The 15,306-nt window shown below is 36.9% G+C and overlaps 1 protein-coding gene across 4 annotated transcripts in view; it reads left to right on the top strand.

Moving 5' to 3' along the window:
• LOC113049576 (dedicator of cytokinesis protein 7-like) overlaps positions 1-15,306 on the top strand; it is a 59,955-nt gene that overhangs the window by 13,691 nt on the left and 30,958 nt on the right. For 3 of the 4 annotated variants that reach the window (XM_026212021.1, XM_026212041.1, XM_026212031.1), the window contains exons 2-13: positions 5,303-5,390; positions 7,953-8,128; positions 8,321-8,389; positions 8,809-8,932; positions 10,220-10,432; positions 10,751-10,836; positions 11,250-11,316; positions 11,445-11,594; positions 12,923-13,003; positions 13,328-13,484; positions 14,966-15,090; positions 15,189-15,282. In XM_026212021.1, coding sequence (XP_026067806.1) covers positions 5,303-5,390; positions 7,953-8,128; positions 8,321-8,389; positions 8,809-8,932; positions 10,220-10,432; positions 10,751-10,836; positions 11,250-11,316; positions 11,445-11,594; positions 12,923-13,003; positions 13,328-13,484; positions 14,966-15,090; positions 15,189-15,282 — 1,430 coding nt within the window. Of the gene's footprint in view, positions 1-1,578; positions 1,721-5,302; positions 5,391-7,952; positions 8,129-8,320; positions 8,390-8,808; positions 8,933-10,219; positions 10,433-10,750; positions 10,837-11,249; positions 11,317-11,444; positions 11,595-12,922; positions 13,004-13,327; positions 13,485-14,965; positions 15,091-15,188; positions 15,283-15,306 lie in introns of those variants that run through there. The other variant, XM_026212051.1, reaches the window with a different exon arrangement.

Genomic DNA, 15,306 nt, shown 5'->3' with positions numbered 1-15,306 from the left:
TTAGGCTGTTTGTAGAATTATTCAGAAAAGATGAATAAAACCTGGCTATCTGATATTTTACTTCTGGACAATGCTGCATCATTCTAGACAATAAGGTGGAGGGTTGAGTCAATAATTCCTGGCCACCGCCTTTTCAGGCATTAAGTATCCGGCCCTTGTGGAGCACATCGCTCTCTGGTGGCCATACAGCAGTATAACACACATCAAAGTGTGGGCCTATAAAAAAAGATAGGGTATCATAACTTCAGAGATCCTCTGGGGGAAACTGAAGCACTCCTGCATTACACATAAAACACAGGGACTGAATAATATGGGTCTCTGAGTAAAGACAATATAGAAAAACAAATACATTAAAAAACACATTTAGAAAACAAGGCTCAGATAGAAAGTACTGTAAATTGTGCAAAAGGCCCTGAGCGGATGCATCAGTTGTGCAAGCATTGTGCAAAATAAGTATATGGATATGTATATAGGTCGGTATAATTATAAATTGATGTTTTTGTATACATGTGCTCTGAATAAAAAAATAAGAGGTTTATCATAGTCTGTCGGATGAAATAAAGATATATACATAAATAAATAGCTGTGATAATTAGATTTAGCACTACATCGTACTAATTGCATTATACCAGCAGGACTTCAAAGCTTTAATACTATTTCGTTAGGGATTATATCTCTAGATGTGTCTAAAAAATATTTAAGAGCTAAATTCTTGGCTATGGTAAATTATTAATGTTTGTCTGTAGTAATTTTACCATAAATTATTTTAGAGGGAACTAAATAGCGCGGACAGCACGATTGTGTGCGAGTGTGTTATTTTTTTATATGCAAACAGTTCTTAAACAAGCTTTTCATGAAGTAACTTACTTTTCAGAAAAATAAATTGGTTACTTATTTCTTATTCCTCGTTTCTTCTCAGTCAGGCGAAGCGAAAACATGAAGCTTTCCTTGTATGTAACGCACACAGAGCAAAGTCCGGTCTGGATCAGAGTGTTTGTGTGGAGCGGACCGACAGAGCTGTTGTCCTCACAACTCAAAGCGTTCTTTTATCCTTCCGATCCTGATTCACTCCGGGTTTACGTTTCCTCAAAAAAAAAAAAAAAAAAAGAAGAAGAGCGAAATCAGACTTAACGGTTAAAAAAAACTTGCTCCTCGCCTCAGGCAAAATCACACAACTCCACTTTCAATCAAACGGAAAAACACCAACCAACCACTGTAAAATATATATATATTTTATATTAATATTGAATTATATATTACATCGCCTGGTATTAAGAACCTGCAGTTGATTTAACGGAATAATTAGATCTTCTGAATACTTCTGTTTAAATATTTCTTTAACATGCTGTTTTTGTACAGCAAATTAAAGACATGAAAAGCCTTATTAACGCTTAAGTAGGTTTGTGGTGTTCTTGGTAGTCTGCGCAGTTAACATTATTCCAATTTAAGCAGAAAAAACATTCATCCACTTGAATTATCTAGAGACGATAAACATCGCAGGTCCCCAGAGACAGGACCGAGACCGTTGGAAACCGGTTTGGTGAGCTATTCGCCCCCAGACCGCGAGGAGGCGCTGTTATGCGCCCAACTGACACAAGGAAGCTTACGACTCCACAATAATATTACCAAAGTACAGGGAAACTGTAAGGAGCTCTCCCTGTCTAGATGGGATGGCAACTTTACCCAGCGAACGGAGGGCTTTTGCGCATAAGATTAACAGGTAGGTGAACTTCACCGAGTGTTAAACAGTAGAGATGTCGTGCAGAAGTAGGTTAGTTGTCCCGCGCGCTTCGGGATTGACTCGAGTGGGAGAGAGAAAGATCCGCCACGAGTTAAACAGGGATGCACCTTTGTTTAGCTCCACTCACCGGGCTTCGCAGCAGCGTGACACTGCAACCAAACCACTTTTGTTTAACACTTCGAACAGTTTTAAGTACTTTGCCACGAATACATGGTGTATATCGTGTTTAAATCTTAAATAATCAGACTTCGTGTGGGAGAAAAAAGGTTGCATTGAGCGCCATGAGCTGTAACGTGATCTGATAGTGATGTCGGAAGTACTCTTTTAACTATTCAAAGTGATATATCTAGGGAACGAGCTAAGGGCTGTCCGTTTCTAAACAATTTAAGTCATAATGCAATAACACTACAGCGTTTTCTTCTTCTAGAAGTTATAGAAACCCATTAACGTTACATAGTTGCAAACAAAAAAAGTAACAATTAAGTGATATATTACTTGAAGAATGAAAAAAGAGCGATAATACAGAAAAAATAAACATGTGTGTATATATATATATATATATATATATATATATATATATATATATATATATATATATGTATATGTATATGATGTAAATCTATATGATGCTCTTGTTTTGTTTTTGGTCACAGATGGATCCACTGACATGTTTACACATTTTATGATCATGATTTATGTGAGACAAGGCAATCTAATATATCAATATTAGATCGTTCTAACACTAAATGTTGAAGATGGTGGGTGTATCTGTATTCTGACATGTTTTATGGTTTTATGATCTGTCAGAGGGGCAAACTGAAATGAAAAATCTCTGATCATGCGACTGTTTACATCAGCTATAAAATGTTCAGGTGAAATACGGGTCTTGCCTGCTCATCAAGAGTTGATGCTCTACTTCGGTGGGAATCAACTCACTTTTTGCTTGATGAAGCAATTCTGGAACTTTCCAGATGGCTTCACAGAAACTGAGTGTGTCCGTGATTGTTTAGTTCACTTGTTTACTGATTATTTATTTGTTTGGAGTGAATGAAATGGCAGTTTTCATTCATTCTCATAGATCAGAGCAACAGTGATAATTTGATAAGGAGATTAAAATCGCACCAGCAAGCCGATGGACATGTTCAAAAACATAAGGGAGAGTGAAATCTAAGTGAGATCTTGATGTGTGGAAGTAAACAAACCTTCAGGAGTGATCCCTTACAAAAGCACTTTACTAAGATGGTATTACCATAATACTTATTTAAAAGAAGTTCTGTATGAGTACTATGATCATATTCCTTAAGGTCTGTACATGATACTGTTGATGATGCACAGTCTTGACATTACATTGTAAATAGGTGTCACTCTTTTCCAGCCCGAAAGGCATGACATCTGTGCATAGGATTTCGTTTTAGGAGTTATTATCTTTCTCTTTCTTCACCTCTGTGAGAGCAGACTTATTGTTTCTTTGCAGGATGTAGGAAAGGGTGGTGCACTCCATTCCGCCCATTGCTTTTAGAGCAGACTAGTTTTCCTCTTTCCTTTTAAAGCAGGAAATAGGAAGCCAGAGTGTTGGGGAGGCGTTGATATAGCTCTGATTTTTGTCAGAGCATTATGCATGCCATGCATTAATATGCGTTTATGAAAGCTCTTAATTCTCATTGCTGCACACTGTAAAACAAGCAGCGTGTTGTTATTATCGTTTCAACTTGACCCAGTTGGCCTGTCAGGCTTAGAGTTTGTCTGAACAGTTTTTTCCTTCACAACTTTATAATCTCAGGAAATGGTTTGTCAGTGAAGAGGCTTGACCCCTGGGAGGGGGCCACCCACATCCGCTCTTTGGACCACTCCGGGGCTGGTTGAATGACAGGGCCTGATGCTGTAGTCGGCAGAGTTTTGTTAGCTGTGTCTGGATTTGTGCTTTGAGATCAAGACAACAGTGCTAACAGAGGTTAGGGTTAAGTATTTGCCCAAGACTCACCCTCTCATTGCTACAGTGTTGTTATCGGTTGCCATGTTTTGCTGTGTGGCTGCTGAAATATTAATAAGTGTGCATTGCTATGAACTTGTATGGGTGAGTTATAAGCTGATCTATTAGGATGCATTAGGGCTGTAAAATCCATTACATCCCTTGGATGCATGATGTATATTTTGTTGGTTACCTGCATGGCATGAAAGTATGAAGCTAGCACAAACAATGCAGAACAAACTGCTGAAATACATGTAGTTACATATAATCGAGGCTGTCACATATCAAACTTCAGCTCAAGATTATAAAAAATAAAAATATCATGAAAACATTTCACCGCAATATCTGTAAAAAAAAAAAAAAGTTTTAGTTTTTTCTTTATCGGCCAATGAATTGCACTTGAAATATGAGTATAGGAAAGTGGAGTGATAGAGTTAATTCAAAAGCATGAAAAATAAATGTTTAATTTGTTCATCCTTCATACTGGTGTTTGTGACCCACACTGTATCTATATATACATGCTTCAGTACTAGTATGCAAAAAAAAACTACGAAAATAAACCTTAAGACAAAAGGGTAGTATGCCTAAATATATAATATTCATAAAACATTAGGTGAAAAGTACCCGGATGATCTACTATTTCCGTGTGCATCTGATGGACACTTTATTATCATCACATGAGGCCACGTGAGAGGATTTATGAATTGAGTAAAGTGACACAACTAATGCTGGTAGGTCACATGACTTTGAGAACAAGACAAATGTAGTAGGTCACGATTGAGTTCATACTACAGATACTTTCTTAAGTACCTACTGAGACACTACATGATTTTGGACACAGCTAATGTCCTTTGTTTCTGTTTTATGCTGGATGGCATGGCAGCCAGCATTAAGGTGTAGGTATACTGCCAACTACTAAGGTGATGTGTCAACCAGATAGTTACTGTGGCTGGATTATGTGCGGTATTAATGTGATATCAATATTAAATCTTTTACATATCACAGTTATCATCAATACCTGTATACTGCAACACTCCTATAGTAACATACAAAATCAAATCCATGCTGATATTTGCTTTAAATGCCCAACCCTTAAGTTTGGGCTTTAGTAATAGAGATAATACGAGCAGTAATGATGGGGTGTGTGTGTGTGTGTGTTTTGAAGGGAACTGGAGCATCTGCAGCTGTGAGTGTGTGTGTGTGTGTGTGTGTGTGTGTGTGTTTGTCTGTGAGAGCGAGACAGTTTGAGTTTGTTAGGGAGCAGCTGCAGGCTATCTTGGAGTGGATGAGGGGTTACTAGGTTATTGGGCTTTGTTGAGCATTAAAGCCTCTCATTTGCTTTTAGTTTCCAGATTGACAGAGCTGTGGCGTCCTGCCTGCTTTCTGCCAGCGGCTCAGCATCTCTTCAAACGTTTGACCATCTAAGCAGCTGCTGGCTTTGGCCACTATATCTGATATGAACCTGTCACGCTGTCTGATTCATTGTGATCTTGATCATCTTTATGATATTTTGTCATTGTATATGAGCGCCTGATGTGATTGTATGAGATCAAGTAAATATAATAAATGTCCCATTTTTGTGTCTCTCATAGGACAGTAGCGTCTGAGGTCAGGAAGCAGGTTTCCCGGGAATATGGCTCTCCACAACTGTCCAAAAAACGTCCTGGAGCTCATCAACCGGTTAGTGTGTACTTGTGATTATTCATGTATAATTCTGCTTGTTTGCACACAGTCTTGTGGGCTCCTGCCAGGTCTTCAGTCAAGACTGAGGGTGTAATTTAATGCAATTTATTACTTGCTTTGAAAACAAACTGGGGTTTAGCTGGACTAAATTTAATATCTAAATATTTATAGATTTCTATATCAAATAAATGGTGTTCTTATAAATTTTCCATTTGTCAATCCTGAAAAATGTGTCATGTTTTTGCAAAAATATTAAGCAACACAACTGTTTTCAATTTTTCTTGAGCAGCAAATCAGCATATTAAAATGATTTGTGAAGAATCATGTCACACTGAAGACTGGAGTAATGATGCTGAAAATTCAGCTTTGCATCACAGGAATAAATTATATTTTAAAATATTTTTTTGTAATAATATTTTGCAATATTAATGTTTTTACTGTAACTTTTGTCAAATAAATGACCTTTGGTGAGCATAAGAGACTTCCTTCCAAACACAAGTATGCTTAAGTTCTCAAGCAAAGCGTTAAACAATAGTTATACTGTTCAGAATGAAAACAAAAGTGTAGCATTTTTATAGTTAATATGATTGTCTCAACCTGTAGTTATACCTGTTTGGACACCTGTGTGAAATCACGTAGAAATAACTTTATACAGTCAACAGAAAATCACCTTCACACGGGTTGATCAGAAGTCATTGAGTCAAGAATGTTTGCCAGTCGGTTGGATATTTTGTATCTAATGCAATGATATGACATTTTTAAGTGTGACCAAGGTGCCCAAATCATTTTTGGGACCTCTGTATATATGTTATTATAGATAGGACTGAAAGGGGGAAGTGGAAATGACCACAAGCCACAATCACTTCCCTTTCTTTTCCCCATCACAAGGTTATTTAGAAGTTTTCTGTACCCTTTTTGCATATGCAGTGTTGGTAACTGTGAAAGTATAACTTAATAACCTGCAGTCATCTCATTTTGTAGAGTTGTTAAAACGCAGTCAAACATCCATATTGAAATTTTTTTTTAGCTACACTATTTTTTTTCAACTGGCTTGTAGATAACTGCACTGAAACTAAATAAATTGATCATATTACACAGAATAAAATTTTAAGAGTTAAGGGGTCATATGAAGTTATTTAAATTTTTCCTTTCACTTTGGAGTTTTACAAGCTCTTGGTGCATAATGAAGATCTGTGAAGTTGCAAAGACTAAAGTCTCGAATCCTTACCTAAAATTGCTCATTTAAACATGCTCCCACATAGTGTTGACAAAAGACTCGGTACTTCGGTACCAAGTCAGTACTAAATAAAATGAAAATGTCATGGTACCAGTTTCTTTAAGTACCGGTGGTACCAAGTACCTGGTGAACCCGGTTCTTGACGCATACAGCGCTATGATTTCCGCGAAGCAGAAAACGCGTCATGAATGTCATGAAAATGAAACTTACATTTTAATATGGACAGTCATGGAATTTGTCAAAGTTAGCATAAATTAATCAAATCTCCGTATGGACCAGTATCTGTAAATGTTAAGCTGCAAAAGTTGGTTGAAATATGAATCCTGCATGTTCTACGCGTCTCTGTGTGAATGAATGAATGAATGGCAGAGACGTGTGGGTTTGTTTAATACATAGACTGAAGCGCAGGACGCTTACAGTAATTTCAGAATCTGTCGTCTCAATGAGGACATAAATACATAAACAACATCACCAGAACTGTTCTGAGTCACTTCACAAACATTTTACCGCTTCATTTGAGTAAAATCAGTGTCATTTTTTAGAGGTATTCACGGTAACCCATCAAAATAAAAGTTCATTTTTACATAAAGACATTGTGTTAGAAATATTATTATTATTTAGTAGAATGTATGTGATACTGCTACTACTGTTTTAATTTTAATAGCAAATCCCCTTTATTTACCAAAAAATAAATGTGTTTAAATTTCATTAATTAAAAGACAAATTAAATTTGGGTGAAACTTGTTTACTGTTTTCATAATTCTATTACTTGTAGAAAAACTTTAAACAAAATTTTAAATAAGTATAAAGAATGGCATTGGTTTTATTCTTAGTTTTATTCTTAGTGATTTTTTTTAATTAGCATATTTTTGTGTTTTGCTTTGGTAGCGAGATCCGTGGATTTTCACTGGTATCGGTACCGAATACTTAAATTTTGGTACCGTGACAACACTACCCTCACATGTCTACATTATGATGTGGGAAGATTTACATAACACGCCTCAATTTTCATGCAAAGAAAGAAGGCGTAACTTTTATTCTTGCTGTATTGTTGTTGCCGCGTGGTATAAAGTATCAAAGTATGGTAAGGCGGTAACATTTCCGTCACACACAATTTTGTTTAGAAAGGATGCATTAAATTGATCAAAACTGAAAGTACAACAAACCGTATACCTGATCTGAATCTCGATTAATGATCTTTTGATGATGAAGTTTAATGGTGTTGAAATTACACTAGCAAAATGTTTTATCATTTCTTAGAACCACGGGTATTCAATTTCAATGTGAGTCTGGCTCGTGTGGTGACACATGTACTCTTCTAGGTGCCTCTGACGGAGGTGGTGGAGCCTGTGGACTATGAGGAGTACGTTAGCAGCCATCCGCCAGGAGCAGAGCCCGGACCCCTCCGACAGCTGCTGGAGTTCCCCAGCGATGACCTGGAGCTGCTGCTGCAGGAGAGAGAGTGCGCCACGATAGAGCCGCCCGTCCCGGAGGAGGAGTGAGTCGCTCATCGCTCATCGCACACACACAAACACACACACCACACTGTAATGCACCTTGCGCTTCCTCACGCCCTCACTGCTAATCAGGTAATATCCTCATCTTGCTTAAGCCATGCTGTGCTGCCTGTAAGTGCACTGAGGGTATCTGGGAGTTTGACGCTATCTCTTTTTGCACTCACTGTTGATAGCTCACTGGACCCCAGAGTGAGGGATGCCCTGGGGGTCTACACCGACGACTGGCTCATCATCCAGAGGAAGTGAGTATTCTTCCTTCTACATGAGCTTCAACTTAAACAAAAACACACACAGTACCAGTCGAAAGTGTCAACATTGTGGACCTACTTTTTTTTTTTCAAGAGTAATAGTAAAACCATTATAATTGTGGAAAAATGCAACTATGGCAATTTTTTTTTTTCAAGAAATCAAAACATCTTGCTGTTCTGAGGTGCTTCTGATGTTTCACACAGATACAGTTTATGTTGTGTACAAAACTAGCTTGAATAATAAAAGAGTTCTTGCTTAAAAGCCTTTAAACCAAAAGGTTTCAGTTTCATGATAAGCATCGTTTGAGTGTGTTTTTGTCAGGTGATGCTTTGACGGGTAGTGTACAGCATAAATACTTACTGGGGGACAAGTTAAGTAGAAAATAAAGACATGCTGCTTTGTGGTCTCTCAGGTATCAGCGATACAGTACAACACAGACGCCTCATAACTCTGAGCGGCAGCGGGAGAAACAGAAAGGACTCGTCAAACAAACCTTTGAGCTGGATGAGGTCACCGTTGATCGTCAGGATGAGCAGGTAACTGTCTGACAAGTAAAACAGTTAATGCACGCAGTACATAGGAGATGTGTCCTAGTGGTGATACATTGTGCCATGGGCGACACAGGCTTGTGACATTTTCCAGTTGCATTCTCTCTTCTTCTCCCAATCATTTACTGTCATAGCTGCGACTGTATGTATAAGTGGTTAAAAACATGCCTAAAATAATAATCTCAACTGAACAGAGTATCTCAAGCTATTTTGTTTTGTTTAATTAAATTGATAAATATAATTGGATAAATGATCGTTAAAAAATAATGATAATAAATAAAATCCTCAAGTAAGCAAAAAGTCTTAAACTATTTATTTTATTTATTTTTTGTCATTGGAGTTATTATTTAATAGATGGAAGATTGAATGATATACTCCTAAATTGCATGGAAAATTATGATATTAGCAAAGAATGTTAGTGAAACTGACATAAATGGATAAATGGTAATTATGGGCTTTGTAAAATAATACGTTATATTTCAATCTATTAGTATTTACAATCAAACTTTACATTTACAAAGTGACGAAGGCAGTAAATAGTAATACAAATCCTGGAGTGAGCAAAAAGTCTCAAACCAATTTAATTAGCATATTTATTTCATTGCATTTATTATTTAATTAAATTGAATGTTAGAAGTCAAACTTGAAATTGCCCGGATACATGATCACATGAACAAAGTCTCTCAAACTATTTAGTCTTATTATTTGATTTTCTAAATTATTCATTATTAAAATTAAAGGATGTTAGAATTAAAAATAAAAAAATACCCATATAACTGATTATTATGGTCTTTGAGAAGTAATGAATGGTTGTGAATACAATATTTTATTTTATTTTATTGTTTTGAAGGTAAATAGGTGAAAGGGCTAGTTGAACCAAAACTAAAAAAACTTTGGTTTCATTTCCTTATCCTCATGTCGTTCCAAACCTGTTTGAATTCTTTCTCAACACAACACTTACTGAACACGAAAGAAGATATTTCTTCAGTTGCTTGTAGTTATTGACATTGTATTTTATTTTATTTTTCTATACTGGAAGTCACAGGCTACCTGCAGCTGTTTGGTTACCAACATTCTTTAAAATATCTTCTTTTGTATTCCACTAAGAAAGAAACTCATACCAGTTTAGAAAAACTTAATGGTGAATAAATGTTATAAATGAACCATCCTTTCAAGATAAGAAATTAGTTGGATCAACGGTTATTGTTATGGTCATTATAAACATGTCATTATAATTTTGAGAAGGTTTGTCCTAATGCAGAATGTCTGTGGCAGGATGACTCAAAGAGGCACTCAGTGTCGCTGGATGATACGCCGCGGGGAAGCTGGGCCTCCAGTATATTTGACCTGAAAAACTCCACTCCTGATGCGCTGCTGCCTTCCGTGCTGGAGCGCACGGCTGCGGAGGACATGGACCGCCGCAACGCCGAGAACCGCCAGCAGTGCCGCCACGCTGATCTGCTGGGACTTTACCCCGCGCCGGATGAGGTCTGAAATCATTAAAAAAAGTATAGTGAGACAGAAAGTTCAGGACTATGTGAGAAAGAAAGTAGTCTTCTGTGTAGGAGACGATGAGTAGCACTCGACACTTTTATGTAGGAGAGCTGTCAAACGCTCAGACATCTCTCTGATGATCCAGCTGTGCTTTTGTTTGATCTTGTCAAACATCTTCTTTGTCTTTCCTCCGTCTTTTGCTCCTCCGCCTCGTCGCTGCTCATCCTCTCGCTTTATGTCTGTGTACACATTGTTTGCGATGACTGAGCAAACGTTGCCATAGTCATGATGACGGTTCTTTGTGTTTGACAGGACGAGGCCGTCGAGAGGTGCGCCATCCCAGAGGTGCCCAAAGAGCACAGCGGCCAGAGGATCATGGTCAAGTGTTTGTCGCTCAAGTAAGCCTCGTAAGACTAGTCATTCTGGAGTGCTTGATATGTTGGTCGTATTGCAATTACAAAGATGAAGAATAGCAGGCAATAAAAGAAGAGTGTTTTCTACGATGACAAAAACTAAAGATACTATAAATCTATACAAAAAAAGGAGGAAACTCAAAACAATAAACCAAGGAAATGACTTGTTTTTGTGTTTCAGTCAGCATTGGATGGGTTAATTTAATTTGTTTCCTTGGCCTGACTAGAGTATTCTGTCAAAATAACTTCCTTGTCACTGTAAATCGCTGAACGTTCCTATTCTTCACTTGGTGACTGTATTCATTGATTGCGATGTAACACACCTTCTGATTACACATCCAGCCCGAACAGTTAAGCCAGCTGCTGTATGATCTGACTCGCTGTGGTTGCTCTTCTAGATTTGAGATTGAAATCGAGCCGATATTTGGAACACTGGCTCTGTATGATGTCAGAGAAAAGAAAAAGGTATGACTGTGTGTTCTTCACCTTGAAACGTTTGGATAGTTACTGAAAAGTGTGTGGGTTCAAAGCAGGTTCCTGTAAATCACTAATGAGATCATGATCAATCGTTTCCCTTTCACATCCACGCTCAGATTTCAGAGGATTTTCACTTTGATCTGAACTCGGACCAGATGAAGAGCTTGCTCCGACCCCACAGCCCCCACGCAGCCATTTCCACACTGGCCCGATCCGCTATCTTCTCCATCACATACCCGTCTCCTGACATCTTCCTAGTCATTAAGGTATGACCAGCAGGGGGCGCAGTACCACATGTCCTTATGGAAAGTCAGAGTAGGACGAGAGTAACTGCAGGTCATAATAATGAGGATTTGTTTTTGTAGAATTTTCTTAATGTGCCAAAATTTTCAGTGGTCCTACTAAAAAAATATGTAAATTTGATATAATATACATTTTCGGTATTTTTTTTTCCAGTATACACTACCTTTCAAAAGTTGGGGTCAGTATGTTTTTTTTTTAATGCTATAATACTGTTATTTAGCAAAGGCACTGAAAAATATTTTTGTTTTGAATAAATGCGGTTCTTTTGAACTTTCAATTCAATAAAGAATCGTGAATTTTTTTTAGTTTTTTTAAAAATAGCAAGCAGTGCAACTGTTTTCAACAATGAATTTTAAAGCTTATCAAGACATTTTACAGTGGTCATGACTTCAAGCTTTAGAGATGAGTCAAACCACAGAAGCTATATTAACGAAAGAAGAAAAGGCACATTTTCCTGAATCCTGAGCTTAAGCCAATTTAGATGCTGTTGCATAACCTAAAGAGAGTTGTGCTATAAAGACAACTCATGAATATCAATAAGCTGAAACAGATTTGTTGGCAGGGATTGTCCAAAATTGCTCAAACGTCTACTAAGCAGTTACGTGTCGTGGAGGTTTTGCTTCTAAAGTTTGATCTAAAGTTACTCAATCCAAGGTTCACTTACTTTCTCCACCATGTATTTTGAATGAATACTCAATAAAAATATATTCAATAAAAATGTGAAAAGTACAAATGTTTGTATATTATTAGTTTAATCAGATTGTGTTTATTTATAAATGTGAGTTGAACAAAGCCATATTATGTGGATATGAATTATTATTGGTGCTTAATTAATAATAATAGTTCTTATTATTGTCAATGTCAAAAACAGTATTTACTGCTTAATATTATTCGTCATACTACCAACTAAGGATTCTTTTATTATTAGAAAGTTCAAAAGAACAGCATTTATTTAAAATAGTAAAGACATTTATTAAGTTACAAATGATTTCTGTCACTTTTGGTCAATTTAATTGCGTCATTGCTAAATATAAGTATTATTATTATTATTAGTTTTATCTTATGTGTGCAATTTGAATAGTAGTATATCAGAGTTTCCACAAAAATATTAAGCAGCAAATCTAATAAATGATTCTTGAGCAGCAAATCAGCATATTAGAATGATTTCTGAAGAATCGTGTGACACTGAAGATGCTGAAAATTCAGCTTTTAAAATGTATTAAAAAAAAATGTTACATCTATATCTAGCCTCAGACATCCTTATTGTTAAGCAGCTGTACTTGTGTTTCAGCTGGAGAAAGTCCTTCAGCAGGGAGACATCGGCGAATGCTGTGAACCCTACATGGTCATGAAGGAATCCGACTCCACTAAGGTACGAGTGTACATTTACGTGAGGGTTTTTGCATGAGTATTTCATCAGACACGTTTGGCATGATTATGGTATCCTCTGGGGGATTTCTCAACTTGATCTGGACTGCTGCAATATTTGTTAATCTTTTTCAATATGAGCAAGGTCCAGTAGATGCTGGAGCCTGTAACTGTCACTGTAGAATTCTGCTGCCAAGTTGCTTTTTTCGGCTGTTTGAAATGGCATGATATGTGCTGCTAACCCATTACCTTTACACAGGGCTTGTGTAAATTGAAATTATTCGGTGGTTTTACCTTTGTGTGTGTGTGTGTGTGTGTATGCATGCAGCATAAGGAAAAGCTGGAGAAGTTGAGGGCTCAGGCTGAGCAGATGTGCACTAGGCTGGGTCGTTTCCGCATGCCCTTCGCCTGGACTGCGATTCATCTGCTGAACATCGTCAGCAGTGTTGGAGGGCTGGACCGCTCCGATTCTGACTCAGACACGGGTATTAACCAGAGCCAACACATTTGAACTTAGATAAGAGTTAACTTTTTACTGCTTTCTTTTAACCAGTCACCTTGAACATGTCTCTGAATGGAACACACACAAGGGCTTATATATTTACAGCTATTCATCATTATAAATGTGCTCCATTATTTTGAGACATTTTGAACCAGAAATACATCCTCAAGGTACTTGATTTTTCATATAAATGTGATGTAATCTTGTGCAATGTTTTTCCTGGTGCCACAGTACGACAACAAATTAAGGACGCACACATAATAAAAAATAAATAAATAATCAAACATGAGAAGCTGGTGAGAAATGATGTGAATAAAACAAAACAAAGTATAGTAGGTAAACAGAATATAGTAGTGAAAATAGTAGAGAGTTGTATGGGGCAGAGAAAAAGAGAAAGTCTTTGCTTTTTGCACTGTACCATTTCTGAAATATTATTTTATAGTTAAGGGACTATGATGATTCTAAACAATTTTCATAAATGATCTAACAAAATTAGGAAATTTATTAAACCATACGTTAAATAATTATGACCTCACTAACAGTTGAAGTTCATATATAAAAATATATATAGAAAAATATATTCTTTTTTTTTTTTTTTTGCTATGAGTTATGGGCACTGAGATGAATGTAAGGTTAGGTAACAAGTTCTGTACAAGCTGTTTTGTTGACATCTATGATTTAAACATCTGCTGTGATTTAATCATTTAGGATGGTACTTTTCAGTAAGTTCATCTGTATCTTTAAACAAATCCTCATTTATTTTTCATGCTGCAATAAAGATACATGATATGAGGAAGAGAACAGTATTTCCTACATGTGATATTCTGGCTCACACTACATGAAATAATGTCAAAACAATAGTTTATTGTTTGAATTTCCTGATAAAATGAACTGAATTTGAAAGCTGTCGTTAAAAAAAATAACTAGACACCAAATTGTTGAGGAAATAATTCCCCCAAAAGTTTGCTAAAGATGTATCTACCCACCTTATCCAAGATGTAGATGAGTTTTTTTTTTTCATCAGAACAGATTTGGAGAAATTTAGCATTGCATCACGCTGACCATTGGATCTTCAGCAGTGAATGGATGCCATCAGAATTAGAGTCCAATTGTTTTTTGTTTTGTTTTTTCAGAATTTGGAAAAAAATATGCACAGATCACGCACCATTACAAACAAAAACGGAAGCGACTGTTTGAAATTAAAAATGCCTCGATGGATTTGTTTATTACATGTAGATTTTCACTTCACAAGACATTAATTGATGGACTGGAGTTGTGTGGATTATTGTAATGTTTTTATCAGCTGTTTGGACTCTCATTCTGATGGCACCCATTCACTGCAGATGATCCCCTGGATCCTATATTCACAATGTTGGTTAATTGTGTATAGCTAACAAAATAATGTTGAATATAAATAATCTATATGTCATCCAGCCCTAAACAACATTTTCCCATTCCCTACAGAGCGTAAGGGGACATGGAATGAGAGGAAGAAGAAAGGTTTTGAGAGGATGAGTGTAGGAGAGGACATGTGCAATTTCACTAACTTCCGTCCAGCAACTCTCACTGTGACCAATTTCTTCAAACAGGTCTGCTCTCTATTCATGCACATTTCTGATGGTAGTGTATTGGCACAATATATTATTTAGCCACTGAACGAACGCTGAGAGTTTCTGTGCTGCTGCAGGAGGGCGACAGATTGAGTGATGAAGACTTGTATAAGTTCCTGGCGGACATGAGGAGGCCGTCTTCTGTCCTGCGTCGACTCAGACCTGTGACTGGTATCTGTCCGCACTTATTTTTAC

This window comes from Carassius auratus, chromosome 3 (assembly GCF_003368295.1).
Source record: "Carassius auratus strain Wakin chromosome 3, ASM336829v1, whole genome shotgun sequence".
NCBI lineage: Eukaryota > Metazoa > Chordata > Actinopteri > Cypriniformes > Cyprinidae > Carassius > Carassius auratus.
The sequence above is the reverse complement of the archived record's forward strand: the minus strand, read 5'-3'. Positions and strand labels throughout refer to the sequence as shown.